This window comes from Rhinopithecus roxellana, chromosome 12, assembly GCF_007565055.1.
Source record: "Rhinopithecus roxellana isolate Shanxi Qingling chromosome 12, ASM756505v1, whole genome shotgun sequence".
NCBI classification, from domain to species: domain Eukaryota; kingdom Metazoa; phylum Chordata; class Mammalia; order Primates; family Cercopithecidae; genus Rhinopithecus; species Rhinopithecus roxellana.
This window is the reverse complement of record NC_044560.1, coordinates 122973403-122994127: the sequence shown is the minus strand read 5'-3', so window position 1 is coordinate 122994127 and position 20725 is coordinate 122973403. Positions and strand designations below refer to the sequence as shown.

At 42.4% G+C, this 20725-nt stretch overlaps 2 protein-coding genes across 3 annotated transcripts in view; one reads left to right on the top strand and one right to left on the bottom strand.

Annotated features, from left to right (window-relative positions):
- PIK3R3 (phosphoinositide-3-kinase regulatory subunit 3) overlaps window positions 1-20725 on the top strand; it is a 99140-nt gene that overhangs the window by 14578 nt on the left and 63837 nt on the right. The window lies entirely within an intron of this gene.
- LOC115900678 (cytochrome c oxidase subunit 7B, mitochondrial-like) lies at window positions 14983-15543 on the bottom strand. Its single transcript, XM_030941814.1, has 2 exons — window positions 15517-15543; window positions 14983-15207 (listed from the first exon to the last, which is right to left on the bottom strand). The coding sequence occupies exons 1-2, from the start codon at window positions 15541-15543 to the stop codon at window positions 14983-14985; spliced, it is 252 nt and encodes an 83-aa protein (XP_030797674.1).

Here is a 20725-nt window from a genome sequence, read left to right as displayed (position 1 = left end):
GGGAGGCTGAGACAGGGAACCCGGGAGGCAGAGGTTGCAGTGAGCTGAGATTGTGCCACTGCACTCCAGCCTGGGTGGCAGAGCGAGACTCCATCTCAAAAAAAAAAAAAAAAAAAGTAATGGTATGGGTGGTGAGGCTTTGCCACCATGTATGCCATTGTAAGCCATTGTAAGAATTTTGGCTTTTAAAACTTGTATGAGATGAGAAGCCATCAAAGTATATTGAACAGTGATGTACTATGATTCTTGGCTTAAAGAATCATTCTGGCTGCTGGTGGAAAGAGGGAAAGGTGGAATTAGAGAAACTGGTTAGGAGGCTATTGCAACAATCAAGCTGAGGGATGATGGTGGCTTGGACAAGGGCAGAAGCTGTGAGATTGTAAAAAGTGGCTGTGTTCCGAATGTTACTAGTTATATAGCTTGTCATTTCCAAACTGACTTAGTCACTTTATTTTCTAATTTCTTAGCTTTGTATTTCTCCATATGCTATATATGCTTTAATAATAAGTTTAACTTTTAAAATAATGCCAAAGCTATTTATATATATTTTGATGTATTTTTCTGTGTGGGTTTATTTTTTATTTTTTATTTTTTGTGACTGGGTCTTGCTCTGTTGCCCAGGCTGGAGTGCAGTGGCACCAACAGCTAACTGTAGCCTTGACCTCCTGGGCTCAAGTGGTCCTCCCACCTTAGCCTTCTGAGTAGCTGGGACTGACTACAGGCGTGCACTACCACACCTGGCTAACCAAAACAAATATTTTTTTTGTAGAGACAGGATCTTGCTGTGTTGTCCAGACTGGCCTTGAACTCCTGGCCTCAGGCACTTCCCTTACTCTGGCCTCGCAAGTCCTGGGGTTACAGGCCTGAGCCATTAAGCCTGGCCTCTTTCTTTCTCTCTCTCTCTCTCTTTCTTTCTTTCTTCTCTTTCTCTCTCTCTCTCTTTCTTTCTTTCTTTCTTCTCTTTCTCTCTCTCTCTCTTTCTCTCTCTCTCTCTCTCTCTCTATGTCTGTCTCTCTCTTTCTCTCCTTTCTTTTCTTTCTTTCTTCTTTCTCAGGTTTCACTCTGTTGCCCAGGCTGGAGTGCAGTGGCATGATCTTGGTTCACTGCAGCCTCAACCTCCCAAGCTCAAGCAATCCTCCTACTTCAGCCTCCCGAGTAGCTGGGACTACAAGTGTGTGCCACCATGCCCAGCTAATTTTTCTCTTTTGAAGTGTTAAGTGATTCAGATCTCTGACATCCAGTTGCCAAGCAATAGTGTATGTGGCCTTGGTTGTTTGATAAAAACTTGCTCATGAGTTACTTTTTAAGTAAACATTAGTTGATAAATTTAGATTGTACTATAATTTACTTTTTTTTTTTTTGGAGACAGGATCTTTCTGTCACCTAGACTGGAGTGCAGTGGCACAAACATGACTCACTGTAGCCTTGACCTCCTGGGCTCAAGTGATCCTCCTACCCCAGCCTCCTGAGTAGCTAGGACTATAGGTGCGTGCCACCATACCTGGCTAATTTTTTGACTTTTTTGTTGGGATGAGGTCTTACTGTGTTGCCCATGCTGGTCTTGAACTCCTGAGCTCAAATGGTCCTCCTGCCTTGGCCTCCCGAAATGCTGGGATTATAGATGTGAGCCACCACACCCAACCAATTTACTTTCAGAAGTAACTTTGGAAAAGAAAATTTCCTGATGTTCTTAGTTTTTTTTTTTTTTTTTTTGAGACGGAGTCTCGCTCTGTCGCCCAGGCTGGAGTGCAGTGGCCGGATCTCGGCTCACTGCAAGCTCCGCCTCCCGGGTTTACGCCATTCTTCTGCCTCAGCCTCCAGAGTAGCTGGGACTACAGGCGTCTGCCAGCTTGCCCGGCTAGTTTTTTGTATTTTTTAGTAGAGACGGGGTTTCACCGAGTTAGCCAGGATGGTCTCGATCTCCTGACCTCGTGATCTGCCCGTCTCGGCCTCCCAAAGTGCTGGGATTACAGGCTTGAGCCACTGAGCCCGGCCTGTTCTTAGTTTTTTTTGGTGGGCTGTGGAGGGGAGAAGAAACTAAAGAGAACGAAGCCATGCCATACATGTTTCATTTTACTTTATGCGCTGAAGTTCTTGCTTTCTGAGAATAATTAATACAGATGTATGTTATTTTCTTTTTGGTGTAATGTTTAAGTGCTTGAGTGTAGATAGATATTGATATAAAATCGGTAAAGTATCTGTTCAAGAGCTCCAGACTCAGGTTGTTGGGATTTCCTATTCTAGCCCTGCCTATTTCTAGTTTGTGACCTTGGACAGTTTTCTAATCTGTATAGCATAGAAAAGAATATTAATCCTACTGTAGGGTTATTGTGAGAACTATATGAAATACTACACATAAGACACTTAGGGCAGGTATCTATTGTTCTTGTTATTTTATTTATTTATTTATTTAAAACAAAAATTGTTTTTTATTTTGAGGTGGAGTCTCGCTCTGTCACCCAGGCTGGAGTGCAGTGGTGTGATCTCTGCTCACTGCAACCTCTGCCTCCCGGGTTCAAGTGATTCTTCTGCGTCACCCTCCCCAGTAGCTGAGACTGCAAAAACATATTTTTAAAAAAGAGATAAGGTCTCCCAGGCTAGCATGCAATGCCCTGATCATAGCTCACTGCAACCTTGAGCTGGGTTCAAGGGATCCTCCTCCCTCAGCCTCCCAAGTAGCTAAGACTACAAGTATGCACTACCACACCTGGCTACTTTTTTTTATTTTTAATTTTTGTAGAGATGGCATCTCACTATGTTTCCCAGGATGGTCTCAAACTCCTGTCCTCAAGTGATCCTCCTGCCTCAGGCTCCCAAAGCAGTGGGATTATAGGCATGAGCCACTGTGCTTGGCCTATTTTCATTATTGTTAATAAAACTGGGATGCTTTGTGGCCCATCTCTGTAGTGTCCCATTCAGAGGAAGAACCAGCCTAATATTCAAATTAAATTGAAAAGTAATTTTTTATTCCATCTTCTCAAAAATGCCAAAGGGGTTTACATTCATAAAGCTGCAATACTACTTAAAATCCTGTTTCTTCATGTTTGGGATGGTTAATCCCAAACTTTCTTCTCTCTTAAAACTTACCAACTCATAATAACTTGAATGGTCTCATTTTTGTGTTTCTTTTGTGACCTTATTCCATGGGTACCTGCCTCCTGTTAAACTCTCTCCTTTGCCTGTGGTGTTATTCTGATCTGTACAGTAAGGGCCAGAAACCAAGAGAGCAAAGAAAAGAAGCTATGAATACTCAAATATAGCAACATTTTCGTTTCTGTCACACTTACCTGTGGTAGAGGATATAACATGCTTTGGCTTTTGGAAAAAAGTCTGTTTAGTTTTAGAAGGACAATGAGGTGATTCAGACCTGTTGCAGGACATTAATTCGGGACTTGGAATTTAGTTTTTCTCCAGATAATCATAAACTATATAAGAGCTGCTATCATATCTGTCTAACTGGGACTGGTTCCTAGTGTTCAGCCCTTGAAATTTAGTATTGCCAGATAAAATGTATGCAGTATGGACCATGCAGTATTATTCATTGTTTATTTGAAATTCAAATTTAACTGGATATCCTATATTTTTATTTGCTAAATCTAGCAACCTTAATTTAGAGAGAGGGTGCTGACTAGGCTGTATTTTCTGGTACATTATCTATGGTGTTTAAGAATACATGTGTAACTTGATGTAGTGGATATGAGGATACTTTCAGTTTTGGTAACAGAAAATGCAACTCAAATTAGTTAAAGGGAATTTGAATTTGAATTACATAGGCTTATGTAATTGAAAAGACCAAAGGGAGGGAGGGCCCCTGGCATGGTTTGATCAAGGATACAGGCTTTGGCCCTGTTTTTCTATAATTCTCTTGGCTTTACCCTGTATTAGCTTTTTTTTCTCATACGGGCTTCCCCAGTAGTACAAGATAGCTACCTTTGTATGTTTCCTCATTCCTGGGAGAGAAAAGATGTTTCCTACAAATACAGTGCAAAAATCCTAAGCTTGACACTAATTGAACCATCTCGTGCTCCAAAGGATCACTGTCTTAAAATCTGGGTAGCTTTCTGTGTCTAGACCAGTGGCTTTTAAACTTGAGTGTGCATTAGAACTACCTGGAGGACTTGTGAAATTACAGATTGCAGCCAGGCACTGTGGCTCATGCCAGTAATCCCAGCACTGTTGGAGGCCAAGGCGGGAGGATTACGTGAGTCCAGGAATTCAAGATCAGCCTGGGCAACATGGTGAAACTCTGTCTCTACCGCCCCCCCAAAAAAAAAACAATTAATGAGGCCTGGTAGTGTATGCCTGTAGTCTGAGCTACTTGGGAGTCTGAGATGGGAGGATTGCTTGAGCCTGGGAGGTCAAGGCTGCACTGAGCTGTGATTATGCCGCTGCACTCCAGCCTGGATGACAGAGAAGATGCTATCTCAAAAAACAAAAACACAACACACAAATTGCTAGGTCCTACCCCCAAAATATCTAGTTGAGTAGGTTAAGTAGACTTGGTTCCAAGAAGTTGTATTTGTAACATGTTCCCAGATGTTACTGATTTTGCTGGTCACAAACCACACTTTAAGAACCACTGTTGGCCGGGCGCGGTGGCCCAAGCCTGTAATCCCAGCACTTTGGGAGGCCGAGACGGGCGGATCACGAGGTCAGGAGATCGAGACCATCCTGGCTAACACGGTGAAACCCCGTCTCTACTAAAAAATACAAAAAACTAGCCGGGCGAGGTGGCGGGCGCCTGTAGTCCCAGCTACTCGGGAGGCTGAGTCAGGAGAATGGCGTGAACCCGGGAGGCGGAGCTTGCAGTGAGCTGAGATCCGGCCACTGCACTCCAGCCTGGGCGACAGAGCGAGACTCCGTCTCAAAAAAAAAAAAAAAAAAAAAAAAAGAACCACTGTTATGTCAAATCAGGGCCTACTCCTGGAGCTGAGGAAGGGGTCAATCCCACTTAAACTTTTTACCAGTGAGGGGAGGGGGTAAGATGTTTGGAAGATAACAACAATGTCCACTGAAGAGAGGACTGCTGTTTTATTTTGCATATCTAGTTTCTCTTTCCTCTTACTTAGGTAAGAACTTCCTGATTTTTCTCTTGGAACCACTCCTCCTTCATTTGGAATGATGTGGCTTGGGTGGTTGGCCTAACCCACTGGTTTAAGGGTGGGCATGTGATCTAGGCCTGGTCAATGAGAGCACTTGTATAGTCACAGTGATCAGCCCAGGAGTGAATAGGGCAGTGATCTTTGTAGTTTAGTCAGTGTATGTTAGTATATGTTGCTATTTACTGTCCTGGCTAGGGATATGAAGATTACATAATCCCCGTCCTCAAGAAGCTCAGACTGTAGTTACGAAAGACGTACCTGTAAATATACCATGCAGTGCTCCTCTTTATAATTCCCTCTCTTTCTCCTGGCTGTCATCTAAAATATATTTTTATTATATACTGTACTACCACCTTTACAATCCTTAACCATACTTATAATTGTTTAGTGTCTTTAGTCCTCATTAAATTATAAATTCCATCAGGATAAGGACTGAGTCCATAATTAGTTGCTGGATCTTCAATACCTAGCCCTGTCTCTGGCACATAGAAAGTACTCAGTAAATACTGATTGAATGAATGTCGAAGTATAGCAGTAGAAGAATATATAAGCGAAATAGGGAATCATTGGTTTACTGGTGGGGTAGGAGAAGTAACAGCCTGAATAAATGCATAAAGTTATTAAAACACCTTAAGTTTTGTTGAAGACAATGTATGAGATAGGACGTGGTCTGTGCGTGGTGGCTCATGCCTGTAATTCTGGCGTTTTCGGAGGCTGTGGTGGGAGGATCACTTGAGCTCAGGGGTTCAATACCAGCCTGGGCAACATAGTGAGACCCCCATCTCTTTAAAAAAAATCTGGCTGGGTGTGGTGGCATATGACTGTAGTCCCAGCTACTCAGGAGGCTGAGGTGGGAGGATTCCTTGGGCCCAGGAGGCTGCAGCGAACTATGATTGGGCCCTTGCACTCCAGCTTGGGGAACAGAGCATAACCTTGTCTCAAAAAAAAAAAAAAAAAATTGAGAGATCGGAAGTTGTATTAGATGAATCTGGACCAGTAGGTGGGGTCCAGATCATGAAAGTCCCTGAAGGCTACATTTAGGGGTTGAATTTTTTCCTGCTGACATTTGGGAAGCCATTGACTGATTGGTTTTAAGTAGGGAAGAGAGTACGTTGGCTATAAGGTGAAAAATAGATTGGAGGAGAATAAGATTAAAGAAGGAAAACTGGTTAGGAGGCTATTTCAGTACAGAAGAAAGATGTTATGAAACCCTAAGGCTAAGATTGTAGCAGTGAGAATGAATAGTAGAGTTGTTTAAAAAGTAGGATTGTTGGGCCTTAGAGGCTATTCTGAGGAAAATGAAGTAATCTAGAATGACTTTTAGTTTTCTAGCTTGGTAGATGGTAGTAGTATAAACCAAGAGAAGCAAGTTGAGGAAGAAGGACAGATTTGGATTATATGGCCTCTTACATAAAAATGAGGGAATGGTGAAATGGCCCAGGTTTTCTCCTTTTGGTGGGATTCTTTTTCTCTTAGGTTTCACTTGGGCAGGAGAGGAGAGTGACTTCTACTACTTCTAGGTTTGAGGACTAGAGCAGATGATAGTAAATCAGATATTACTGAGTTCATAGGGTGGAGGAGAGGTTATAGTGAGAACTGAATGCTTCCAGGTTTTAGTTGCTAAAGTAATTTTTAGTTTTCAGATGTTTAAGCTGCCTCATCTTTTTTGAAAGCAAGTGTATAAATTATAAGAAAATCAACTCTTAAGATTCATGAATTAGCTTCACTATTGGTGGAGATGTGAATTGCTGCAGCTGTTTTGGAAAGTTTGTCAGTATATAGTAAAATAGCTCTTCTGGGAATCTGTTCTGTAGAAATAAAAGTGTCAACATATAAAGGTATATGTATGGATATTTTTATAACGTTTCCAATATTTGCTACAAAAAACAGCCTGAATATCCATCAGTAGTAGGTATGGAAGTGTAAATTGTCATGTACCTATGTTGTGGAATATTTTGCAACTCAGAGAATGTGTTATAAGTCTGTATGTATTTACTTGGAGGGATGTCTGTGATAGATTGTAGAGTAAGACAAACAAGTTATGAAGAAATGTGTTTAATAAGATCCCATTTTTATAAAAAACCAAAAACAATGTTTCACATTCTTTTTTAGGATTATAGGAACCTGAAGAAAGGTGTAAAGGTGTTTTTCATTTCAGGTCCTCTTTCCATGTCTTATCGCAGTGAACAAAAGAAAGTCCTTATTTTATGTAGGAGGACATGTGACAATAAATAAGAAGTGAATATATAGTATGTTAGGTGGAGATAAATATTATAGAGAAAACAACTACTGGCTTAAGGGGGATGGAGGACAGAGATGGAATTGCTATTTTATTTTGGGTAGTCAGAGGAGGCCTCACTGATATGGTGACTTAACTTTCTTTTTGTGAAATACAGTACTAAAAGGTGTAGGAAACATAAACATACAGTTTGTTGGCTTCATGTAAATTGAACAGCTACTTAACAACCACCTAGGTAAAGATTTTATAGATGGCCAGCTTCTCAGAGACCCAAAACATGCCCCCACCCCCTTTTTTTTTTTGAGACAGAGTCTCGCTCTGTCACCCAGGCTGGAATGCAGTGGTGTGATCTCAGCTCACTGCAATTTCTGCCTCTGGGTTCAAGCAATTCTCATGCCTCAGCCTCCTGAATAGCGGGGATTACAGGCATGCACAGCTACATGCGGCTAATTTTTGTATTTTTAGTAGAGATGGGGTTACAGCTACATTCGGCTAATTTTTGTATTTTTAGTAGAGATGGGGTTTGATCATGTTGGCCAGGCTGGTCTTGAATTCCTAGCCTCGAGTGATCTGCCCGCCTCAGTCTCCCAAAGTGCTGGAATTACAGGTGTGAGCACTGCATGGAGCCTAAAACATGCCCTTTTCTAATTATATTCCCTTTCTTACTACCAGAGGTAAGAAGGCGGTGGTGGGGCATGTTTTGGGTCTCTGAGAATCTTTGTGTACATGCTGCCTTGAGAGGAAAAAGTATTGTTAGAAGACTGGTTTGAATTTGGTCTGCTTACCAACTACGTGACATTGAATGGTTGTCATATAAAATGGAAGTAATAATACTTAATTCACAGGGTTTTAAAATAAAAATTATAATTATGTACCCATGTATATATATTCACATATATATGTAAAGAAATAACACCTAGTATCTGGCATATAGCAGGTAGCAGGTACTCTACACATCTTTCGTGAAGGTCAGTGTTTTTGTGATGTGGTAATAGGGAAATGTGTAGAGCTTGTGCTAGAGATTTTGTTAGAGGCAGCTACATATCTTACTTGGTAGAGGCTACTTTGGCTCTAAGATCAGGATGGGTAAAATCTTGGGATAAGAGAAGCAATGTAGCAAGTGTGAGTGACCATGTTTCTTTTCTTATGGGTCATTTTAACTTTTTCTATGGGAAAATTAAAAAAAAAAACAAAGGCCGGGCGCGGTGGCTCAAGCCTGTAATCCCAGCACTTTGGGAGGCCGAGACAGGTGGATCACGAGGTCAGGAGATCGAGACCATCCTGGCTAACATGGTGAAACCCCGTCTCTACTAAAAAATACAAAAAACTAGCCGGGCGAGGTGGCGGGCGCCTGTAGTCCCAGCTACTCCGGAGGCTGAGGCAGGAGAATGGCGTCAACCTGGGAGGCGGAGCTTGCAGTGAGCTGAGATCCGGCCACTGCACTCCAGCCCGGGCGACAGAGCGAGACTCTGTCTCAAAAAAAAAAAAAACCTTTTTCTGTTCCCAGGCTGACCCTCCCCCCCACGCTTTTTTTCATTTTCTGTCTCAGTAAAATTCCGCTGCTGTTCAGCATAATTACTTCTTGGATCTTCACTTCCTCTCTATGGTAAGCCTAAATGCTGACCATCTCAAGCAGTAATTCAACAAATATTTATTGATAATGGCTTCTATGTGTGAAACACTTGGCACTGGAGATACAAAGATAGGTAAGAAAATATGTGCCCTAAAGGAGCTCGTAGTCTTTGAATACAAAGATAGGGTTCAATAACTAAACTGTCATCACTAAACTTTTTATTAGAAGGTTGAGAAGAGCTCTGTAGAATCAAAGAAGAGGTATTACTTAATAAGGCCTGAGAATATGAGGGAAAGTTTCATGGGAAAAACATGCATAGCTTGAGTCTTAAAAAAAAAAGTAGCTGGGCTGAGCGTGGTGGCTCAGGCTGAGCCCAGGGGCTCATGCCTGTAATCTCAGCACTTTGGGAGGCAAAGGTGGGCAGATCACTTGAGGTCAGGAGTTCAAGACCAGCCTGGCCAACATGGTGAAACCTCAACTCTACTAAAAAAAAAAAAAAAAAAAAAAAAAAGCCAAGCATGGTGGCACGTGCCTGTAGTCTCAGCTACTCGGGAGGCTGAGTCAGGAGAATCACTTGAACCTGTGAGGTAGAAGTTTCAGTGAGCTGAGATCGTGCCATTGCACTCCAGCTTGGGCAACAGAGTGAGACCCCATCTGAAAAAGAAAAAAAAAAAAAGTGGGTGAGGCAGTGTGATAAAAGAGGGGATACAGGAATAAGGATGGGCATTTTATGAGATACAGGGTATGTGCAAAGGCATGAGAAAGAGTTGTGTGTTTGGATGAGCTGCAGGTATTGGTGTATCTAGGGTGGAAAGGTGCCTGTGGGAAGTAATAGGAAAACGATCTTGGAAGAGTAAGCAGAGACTGGACCATGTAGGGCCTTCTGTGCCATGCTGAAGAGTTTGAACTTTATCCTGTATGTGGTGTGGAACTCCTGAAACATAGTGTGCTAAACCATTATGGTTAGATTTGAAACTCAAAAGAAGCAGAGAAGGGTGGAAAAGAACCAGGAGATTGGTCGGGCACGGTAGCTTAGCTCACGCCTGTAATCCCAGAACTTTGGGAGGCTGAGGTGGGCAGATCACAGCGTCAGGAGTTCGAGACCAGTCTGGCCAATATGGGGAAATCCCATCTCTACTAAAAATACAAAAAAACTAGCCGGGGGTGTTGGCAGGTGCCTGTAATCCCAACTGCTAGGGAGGCTGAGGCAGGAGAATCACTTGAACCCAGGAGGTGGAGGTTGCAGTGAGCCAAGATTGCACCACTGCACTTCAGCCTGGGCAACGGGGAGATTCCGTCTCAAAAAAAAAAAACAAAAAACAAAAAAAAAAAACAAAAAACAAACAAAAAAAACAAACCCCAGGACATTGGTCTCTGGTAAGCCTCGGGAGAGATTTTTCAAGAAGGAAAAAATGGCTAACAGTGTACAATCTAAAGTGATTAAGTGAAATAATGATACAAAAGCTTCTGGTGGACTTTGCTATTGAGACAACCTTAACAAGATAAATATTTATTTAGTGATTGGGGTAGAAGTCAAATTCCAATAGACAGAAGAGTAACTGGGAGGTGAGAAAACAGACTGCAAATATAAACCATTCTTTTTCTTTTTTTTGAGATGGAGTCTTGCTCTGTGCCCCAGACTGGAGTGCAGTGGCGCGATCTCGGCTCACTGCAAGCTCTGCCTCCTCGGTTCACACCATTCTTCTGCCTCAGCCTCCCGAGTAGCTGGGACTACAGGTGCCTGCCACTACGCCCGGCTAATTTTTGTATTTTTAGTAGAGACGGGATTTCACCATGTTAGGATGGTCTCAATCTCCTGACCTTGTTATCCGCCTGCCTTGGCCTCCCAAAGTGCTGGGATTACAGGCATGAACCACTGTGCCCTGCCAAATATAGACCATTCTTAGAAAACTTGCTGTGAAGCAAAAGTAAGAGGTAGCTAGAGAGGTAGAGCTGAGAAACATAATTTTTTCGAAGATGGAAGAGTTAAGAATGTGTTACGTTTTGGCGGAGTAGAATAGAGTTAAGACTGAATATTTAGGGCTGTGTGATTTGATGGAACAGGAAGGTGGTGGGTATGGAGGTGAGAAGGGATTACTGTACTAGCTCAGGGAAGGAGGAGATAAACCTTTGCCTAATACTTAGAATGAAGAATATGGGTAGGAAGAAGAGTGTAGGCTGGAAAATTGGGTGAGGTCAGATTTATTTTTTCTGGTAAAGGGCAATTGTGAGAGAAGAGATGTATAGAGTGTTTGGTTTGAGATTTAGAGTACCCATTGATTACTGTCTGGGATGGAAAAGGTCATTGATCCAGAGGCATATGGATGAATTACCAACAGGATAATAATCTCAGTTAGGATTAGAAACTGTAAATCTGTAGTGGCATGAATTCCTAACCTGTTATGATTTTCTTCAGCAGGACTCAGTAGCTGTGGTATGGGAATATAGGAAGCAAGTGGTTGGATTGATTCCCCCTGGTTGAGAGATTTCCTGGCTAGTGTGGCAAAAGGACAGTAGGGAGCTGGAGAGATCCTGGCAAGAGAGTGGGTGATGTGCAACATTAAGGGAATAATTAAGTAAATGATGATACATTCATATAAAAAGCTGTGTTTCTGCTATTAAAATTTGTTTATGAAGAGTTTATGAAAGTACTTATTTGATAAGGTTTTTGTTTTTTGTTTTTTGTTTTGAGACGGAGTCTCACTCTGTTGCCCAGGCTGGAGTGCAGTGGCACGATCTCGGCTCACTGCAAGCTCCGCCTCCTGGGTTCACGCCATTCTCCTGCCTCAGCCTCCCGAGTAGCTGGGACTACAGGCGCCCGCCACCTCGCCCGGCTAGTTTTTTTTTTTTTTTTTTTTTTTTTTGTATTTTTTAGTAGAGATGGGGTTTCACCGTGTTAGCCAGGATGGTCTCGATCTCCTGACCTCGTGATCCGCCCGTCTCAGCCTCCCAAAGTGCTGGGATTACAGCCTTGAGCCACCGCGCCCGGCCTTTTATAATGTTAACGTAATAAAAGTGCTATATATTGTACAAAGAGTTAGTAATTACTGTAATATTCAAGAGATTGTTTTAGGCATAATAATGAAAAGATACAAAACCATTGTATTGGTCACACCTAGTCACATGTAGACAATTGTTTGACAGGGATTATTAGCTCTTCTTTATAAGTGAAGAAAATGAGATTTAGTATGGATGAATTGTTCAGGGTCACAAATTTGGTATATGGCAAAGATAACTTATAATTTATGGAGTAGTTACTGTGTCAGGCATTGTTTTATCTGTGTAGTATTAATATTTTTCTCACATATTGCTCTAATTTTAATTTTTAGTTAAAAAAGCAGACTCACAGGAGAGTAACAATATAAGCAATAGATAACTAAGTATGAGTTATCTAAATAGTGGATTCCAACTAACTTTGCAAGTGTCAAAGAGTGATACCAAGTGCTAGAGAATTTCAAAAGAAAGATGTAGGCTAGAGTTGAAGAAAGACTTTGGAGATAATCATATTTGAACTTGGACTATGAAGGATAGGTAGGATGGTCTTTTTAAGTAAATGATGATACACTCATATAAAAAGCTCTGTTTCTGTTTTTGTGTTGGTTTGGTTTGGTTTTTTTTGAGACGGAGTCTCACTCTGTCACCCAGACTGGAGTGCAGTGGCGTGATCTTGGCTCACTGTAACCTCCGCTTCCTGGTCTCTGATTTATTCCTTTCCATATTAAAAAAATAATAGTACTCTGTAATAGTCTGGTATCTCATGTATGTGGAGCCTTTGCTTAGATAAAATAAAAATATTGGTCTTGCTTTTTTTTTCTTTTTTTGAGACAGAGTCTCACTCTGTCACCCAGGCTGGAGTGCCGTGGCACGATCTCAGTAGTGCGATCTAGGCTTACTGCAACCTCCCAGGTTCAAACAATTCTCATGCCTCAGCCTCCCAAGTAGCCGGGATTACAGGCACCTGTCACCATGCCTGGCTAATTTTTGTATTTTTAGTAGGGTTTCTCCATGTTGGCCAGGCTGTTCTGGAATTCCTGACCTCAAGTGATCCACCCGCCTTGGCCTCCCAAAGTGTTGAGATTACAGGCGTGAGCTGCTTATTTTTTATTACAAGACTAAGGCATCCAGGCGCGGTGGCTCACGCCTGTAATCCCAGCACTTTGGGAGGCTGAGGCAGGTAGATCATCTGAGGTCAGGAGTTTGAGACCAGCCTGACCAACATGGTGAAACCCCGTTTGTACTAAAAATACAAAATTAGCCAGGTGTATTGGCGCATGCTTGTAATCGCAGCTACTTGGGAGGCTGAGGCAGGAGAATTGCTTGAAACCAGGGGACAGAGGTTGCAGTGAGCTGAGATCATGCCATTGCACTCCATCCTGGGCAACAAGAGTGAAACTCTGTAAAAACAAACAAACAAAAAAAAGGACTAAGGCAATCAATTTGTGGATATCATAAGGGACTCAACATTATTTGCTGATCCCTGGGGTATCATTTAAGACTGCTTTGGAAGGAATGGAAGAAATATGGCTTCCAACTAACTTTGCAAAGGAATGGAAGAAATATGGGTTCCAACTAACCTTTCAAGTTGAGTCATGAACTCCTTAATAGGCCTTCTAGAATATATTTAAAGTGTAAATATCAATGTATCTATCCATCCATTATCTAAAGTTATTTTTCTCCTAAGTCATTTATATTTGATTATTGTTTTTTACTATGGTTGGTGGAAAAAAAACAATTTGAAATCAACTACTAAAAATCATTGAAGCCAAAGATTTAGATTTTTTGGGGGGGCAGGGAGATAATCATCAAGAATATATCAGAAAGGATTTAATGGTTGAGGCTCTGTATGGTGGCTTATGCCTGTAATTCCAGAACTTTGGGAGGCCAAGGTAGGCCTAGCCACTTGAGCCCAGGATTTTGAGACCAACCTGGGCAACGTAGTGAAAACTTGTCTCTACAAAAAAAAAAAAAAAAAAGAAAATTAACTGGCTGTGGTGGTATGTACCTGTAGTTCCAGCTACTAGGGAGGCTAAGGTGGGAGGATCATTTGAGCCTGGAAGGTCAAGGTTGCAGTGAGCCATAGTCATGCCATTGTACTCCATCCTGGGCAACGAAGCAAGACTGTGTTTCAATCAATAAATAAGTAAATAAATGATTGCACTGTACTCAAAGTTAAAATAGGGAATGCTGTATGTGGATTTATTATTCATCAGCTTTTATATTTGAGATGCCTATAATTGCCATGTGTAAATTAATTTCCACAAGAAGTAGTCATCATTGTAATTTTTTTTGAAGGTTTCAAATATACTTTATTTCTTCAGTGATGCCATATCTTAATGGATACATAGTGCTTTTACCTTGCATCAATTATGAGCTGTTTTTTATTTTATTGTATTTTATTTATTTATTTATTTAAGGTGGAGTTTTGCTCTTTCGGCCAGGCTGGAGTGAAGTGGCGCAATCTCGGCTCACTGCAACTTCTGCCCCCACCTCCCCCTTCCACCCCAGCCCCGGGATACAAGTGATTCTACTGCCTCAGCCTCCTGAGTAGCTGGGATTGTAGGTACCCGCCACCATGCCCGACTAATTTTTGTATCTTTAGTAGAGATTGGGTTTTGCTGTGTTGGCCAGGCTAGACTGGTCTTGAACTTCTGACCTCAGGTGATCCACCTGCCTAGGCCTCCCAAAGTGCTAGGATTATAGGCGTGAGCCACTGTGTCCAGCTGATGAGCTGGTTTTTGTTTTGTTTTGTTTTGAGACAGAATCTCGCTCTGTCGCCCAGGCTGGAGTGCAGTGGCGTGCTCACCATAATCTCCGCTTCCTGGGTTCAAGCGATTCTCCTGCCTCAGCCTCCCAAGTAGCTGGTATTACAGGCGCAAGCCACCATGCTGGCTGATTTTTGTATTTTTAGTAGAGATGGGGTTTCTCCATGTTGGCCAAGTTGGTCTTGAACTCAACCTCATGATCTGCCCGACTCGGCCTCCTAAAGTGCTGGGATTACAGGTGTGAGCCACTGCGCCTAGCCGATGAGCTGTTTTTAAAACAATTCAGTATTATACTAGCTGGGATGATTACTGATCTCTCCATTCCTTTGGAGTGACTCTCCCAATAGGGGATAGGTTCAATTCTATTCCAATTTGTGTTGCTCCATATGTCCATACAGCAATACAGAAAGTGGCTCCACTAGCTAATACAGCATTACCATATTTGTCGTGAAAATCAGGTGTGTGTTTCTGGTGGCTCTGCCTTGCCATTGTTTGCTGAATGCTTTGAACTTGGAGATGACTTAGTGTGTTGTTTTTTTTTTGTTTTTTTTGTTTTTTAGATGGAGTCTCACTCTGTCACCCAGGCTGGAGTGCAGTGGTGCAATCTTGGCTCACTGCAACCTCCACATCCCGGGTTCAAGCTCCCTGCCTTAGCTTCCTGAGTAGCTGGGATTACAGGTGCTCGCCACCACGCCCAGCTAATTTTTTGGTAATTTTTAGTGGAGACAGGGTTTCTCCATGTTGGTCAGGCTGGTGTCAAACTCCTGACCTCAAATGATCCGCCCACCTCGGCCTTCCAAAGTGGTGGGATTACAGGTGTGCGCCACTGTGCCCGGCCATTAGTGCATTTTTGACCAAGGGAAACATTGTGAAGGTGAAGATAGAACTGCGGCAATGTTGGCCGGGCGCGGTGGCTCAAGCCTGTAATCCCAGCACTTTGGGAGGCCGAGGCGGGTGGATCACGAGGTCAGGAGATCGAGACCATGCTGGCTAACCCAGTGAAACCCCATCTCTACTAAAAAAAATACAAAAAACTAGCCGGGTGTGGTGGCGGGCGCCTGTAGTCCCAGCTACTCGGGAGGCGGAGGCAGGAGAATGGTGTAAACCCGGGAGGCAGAGCTTGCAGTGAGCTGGGATCCGGCTACTGCACTCCTGGGCGACAGAGCGAGACACCGTCTCAAAAAAAAAAAAAAAAAAAGAATTGCGGCAATGCAGCTGCTGCTTTGGTGCAAATTCCCATCATTGTAATCTCTCTTGTTTGTAGATGTTTCATTTAATGGATTATGCTTCAAATGGGTACTTGATACTTTCTGATAGGATTTACCTGGTAACTACACAGAATTAAATAGACAATTTAGTGAGCTATGAAAATATAGCTTTAATAGGGAAAGCACTTTTTAAAAATAACTAAGAAAATCTTACCAAAACTGACTTGAAAAGAAATTGAAAATCTTTATAATTTTGTAACCATAAAAGAAATTTAATTAGTAATTTAAAAGATCTACCAAAACAATTCTAGGCCCATATGATTTCCTTTTTTTTTTTTAAATCATTGTAATTTTTTTTTTTTTTTTGAGGCGGAGTCTCGCTCTGTCGCCCGGACTGGAGTGCAGTGGCCAGATCTCAACTCACTGCAAGCTCCGCCTCCCGGGTTTACGCCATTCTCCTGCCTCAGCCTCCCGAGTAGCTGGGACCACAGGCGCCCGCCACCTCGCCCGGCTAGTTTTTGTATTTTTAGTAGAGACGGGGTTTCACCGTGTTAGCCAGGATGGTCTCGATCTCCTGACCTCGTGATCCGCCCGTCTCGGCCTCCCAAAGTGCTGGGATTACAGGCTTGAGCCACCGCGCCCGGCCAATCATTGTAATTTTTAAAAACTTCACGTCCAGGTGTGGTGGCTCACACCTGTAATCCCAGCACTTTGGAAGTCCGAGGCGGGTGGATCACCTGAGGTCAGGAGTTCGAGACCAACCTGGCCAACATAGTGAAACTCTGCCTCTACTAAAAACACAAAAAAACTAGCTAGGCGTGATGGTGCATCCTGTAATCCCAGGTACGCAGGAGGCTGAGGCAGGAGAATTGCTTGAATCCGGGGAACAGAGGTTGCAGTGAGCCGAGATCGTGCCACTTCACTCCAGCTTGGGCAAAAGAGAGACTCCATCTCAAAAAAACAACAAAAAAAAGATCTTCACGTAATATAAAATATACCATCATGGCTGGGCACGGTGGTTCATGCCTGTAATCCCAGCACTTTGGGAGGCTGAGGCAGGTGGATCACGAGGTCAGGAGTTTGAAACCACCCTGGCCAACATGGTGAAACCTCGTCTCTACTAAAAACACAAAAAATTAGCCAGGCATGGTGGCAGGCACCTGTAATCTCAGCTACTTGGGAGGCTGAGGCAGGAGAATCACTTCAACCCAGGAGGTGGAGGTTGCAGTGAGCCAAGATCGTGCCATTGCACTCCAGCCTGGACAACAGTGCGAGACTCTGTCTCTAAATAAAAAATAAATAAATAAATAAATAATACCATGATAAACTTTTTTTTTTTTTTTTTTTTTTTTTGAGGCAGTCTCGCTCTTGTTGCCCAGGCTGGAGTGCAATGGAGCGATCTCGGCTCACTGCAGTCTCCACCTCCCGAGTTCAAGCAATTCTTCTGCCTCAGCCTCCCAAGTAGCTGGGATAACAGGCATCAGCCACCACGCCTGGGTAATGTTTTGTATTTTTGGTAGAGATGAGGCTTCATCATGTTGGCCGGGCTGGTCTCGAGCTTCTGACCTCAGGTGAGCCACCTGCCTCAGCTTCCCAAAGTGCTGGGATTACAAGCGTGAGCCACTGCGCCTGGCTTTGCTGTTTTTTTGTTTTGTTTTTTTTAGACAAGAGATTTTTACTTTGTTGCCCAGGCTGGAGTGCGGTGGCACAGTCTCGGCTCATGCAACCTCCACCTCCTGGGTTCAAGCAATTCTTGTGCCTCAGCCTCCTGAGTAACTGGGATTATAGGCGCCTGCCACCACACCCGGCTAATTTTTTGTATTTTAGTAAAGACGGGGTTTCACCATGTTTCCCAGGCTGGTCTCGAACTCCGGAGCTCAGGCAATCTGCCTTCCCAAAGTGCTAGGATTACAGGCATGAGCCACCACACCTGGCCCTTCATAACCACTTTCAAGTGTACTGTTGAGTGGTATTAAGCATATTAACATTGTTTTGAAGCAGATCTCCAGATCTCATCTTGCAAATCTGAAACTTTGTACCCATTAAACAGTGACCAGTCTTTTCCCCTATTGCCCAACCCCTGGTAACCAACCTTTACTTTGCTTCTATGATTTTGTCTACTTTAGATACCTTGTATAAGTAAGTGGGATCATGTAATATTTGTCTTTGGCTTATTTCACTCAGTATAATGTCTTCAGGGTTCAGTTGTAGCATATGAAGGGATTTTCTTCCTTTTTAAGGCTGAATAATATTCCATTTATGTATATACCACATTTTGTTTATCCATTAATCTGTTGATAGACTTTGCGTTGCTTCCACCTCTTAGCTATTGTGAATAGTGCTGCTGTGAACATGAGTCTGCTAGTATAATGTCTCTTTGAGACTCTGCTTTCAGTTTTTTTTTCTTTTTTAGATGTATACCCAGAATAAGAAGGATTGCTGTATCATATGGTATTTTTAAAAACATTTTTTTGGGGAACCTCCATACCGTTTTTCATAGCAGTTGCACCATTTTACAATCTCACCAACAGTGCTCAAGGGTTCCAGTTACTCCACTTCCTTGCCAACACTTGTTCTCTTCTTTTCTTTTTTCTTTTAGTAGCCATCTTAATCAGGCCCATATAGATTTATAAATGAGTTCTACCAAATATTTATAGACACTCATAACTTTAGATAAATTCTTCCTGAATCAAGAAAAAGAAGAAACATTGTCATTCTCGCTTAAGTATTTAATGGGTTATTCTAAGATGAATACTGCTTAAAAAGCAAAAGATAGGCCGGGCGCGGTGGCTCAAGCCTGTAATCCCAGCACTTTGGGAGGCCGAGGCGGGCGGATCACAAGGTCAGGAGGTCGAGACCATCCTGGCTAACACAGTGAAACCCCGTCTCCACTTAAAAAATACAAAAAATTAGCCGGGCGAGATGGCGGGCGCCTGTAGTCCCAGCTACTCGGGAGGCTGAGGCAGGAGAATGGCGTGGACCCGGGAGGCGGAGCTTGCAGTGAGCTGAGATCCGGCCACTGCACTCCAGCCTGGGCGACAGAGCGAGACTCCGTCTCAAAAAAAAAAAAAAAAAAAAGCAAAAGATAATTTGCTGATATATATGAAATAAGGTTGTTGGATCCAAGACCACTATACAGTTGGATTCCATTTTACAAGTAGCAGATAACAAATGTAATTTTAAAAAAGCTTTATTGAGATATAATTCACATACTGTACAAATCACCAGTTTTAAGTATACAATTCAATGTTTTGGTGCATTACATTGTTAATTTTTTAAAATTATAAACTATATATGACAAAATTTTTCATTTTAACTGTTTTAAGTGTGCAATTCAGTGGCAATAATTACAATGTTGTGCAGCTATATTCATCTTCCATATAGAAACTCTATAACTGTTAAGCAATGACTTACTCATTCTCCCTTCACTCTCAGCTCCTGGTAGATTCTATTCAACTTACTTTCTCTATGAATTTGCCTATTCTAGATATTTCATATAAATGGAATCATACAATATTTGTCCTTTTGTGTCTTCATATTTCATTTAGCATAATGTTGGTGTTCATATTGCAGCATGTATCAGAACGTTACTCATTTTTATGACTGAATAATACTGCATTGTACATACAGACCACATTTTGTTTATTCAGTCATCTGTTGATGGACACTTGGGTTTTTTTTGTTGTTGTTTGTTTGCTTTTTTGAGACAGAGTCTCGCTCTGTTGCCAGGCTGCATCTCGGCATGATCTCGGCTCACTGCAGTGGCATGATCTCGGCTCACTGCAACCTCCGTCTCCAGGTTCAAGCGATTCTCCTGCCTCAGCCTCCCTCAGCCTCCTGAGTAGCTGGGACTACAGGTGTATGCCGCCACACCCAATTACTTTTTTTGTATTTTTAGTAGAGACGGGGTGTCACCATGTTTGGCCAGGATGGTCTCCATCTCTTGACCTCGTGATCCGCCCACCTCAGCCTCCCAAAGTGCTGGGATTACAGGCGTGAGCCACCGTACCCAGCCCACTTGGGATGTTTTCACAAAAGTTTTTTTTTTTTTGAGACGGAGTTTCACTCTGTTGCCCAGGCTGGAGGGCAGAGGTGCGATCTCAGCTTGCTGCAACCTCTGCCTTCTGGGTTCAAACTATTCTTCATGCCTCAGCCACCCGAGTAGCTGGGATTACAGATGTGCCACCACACCCAGCTAATTTTTGTATTTTTAGTAGAGACAGTGTTTCACCACGTTGACTAGGCTGGTCTTAAACTCCTAGCCCCGAGTGTTCTGCCTACCTCAGCCTCCCAAAGTGCTAGGATTACGCGCATGAGCCACAGTTCCTGGCCTACAAAATATATTTTAAAAAAGATATTCATTATAACAGTAATAGCTACAAGGACAACAATTGAAAAGTACCAGTGAACAAAATCAACAAAAGATGCACATGATCTTTTATGGTGAGAATTATACAATTTCCATTAAAAGACATGAGAAGAGATCTAATTAGGATACCAAATTAACTGATAGGAAGACCCAGTGACATCAACATGTTAATTCTTTCCAAATTAATTTATAGGTTCAATGCACTTCTGTTTAATATAATGACAGGGTATTTCATGTAACTTGACCAGCTCTAAAATTTATAAAGAAGTGTTAACTGCCAAGAAAAATTAGGAAGGCGCACTTGGTCTTTCACACAGTATTATTTATAAAGTCATATTGTTAATATTTAAGGCAATGTCGTATTTACACAGGATAGACCAACCTCTGTGAAGAATAAAAAGCCCAGAAACGGAACCCCTGAATATAAAGAAACTTAATACATGACAGTGAGTGTTGAAGATGAGTAAGGAGA

Bases quoted from the DNA above. Each gene is read 5' to 3' on its own strand.
- LOC115900678 (XM_030941814.1), bottom strand. From the start codon at position 15,543: ATGTTTCCCTTGGTCAAAAATGCACTA. The intron at 15,208-15,516 runs ATGGCCGGGCAC...CAAAAAAAAAAC, and splicing joins CCTTGGTCAAAAATGCACTA to AACACACTAAGTCATCTCCA.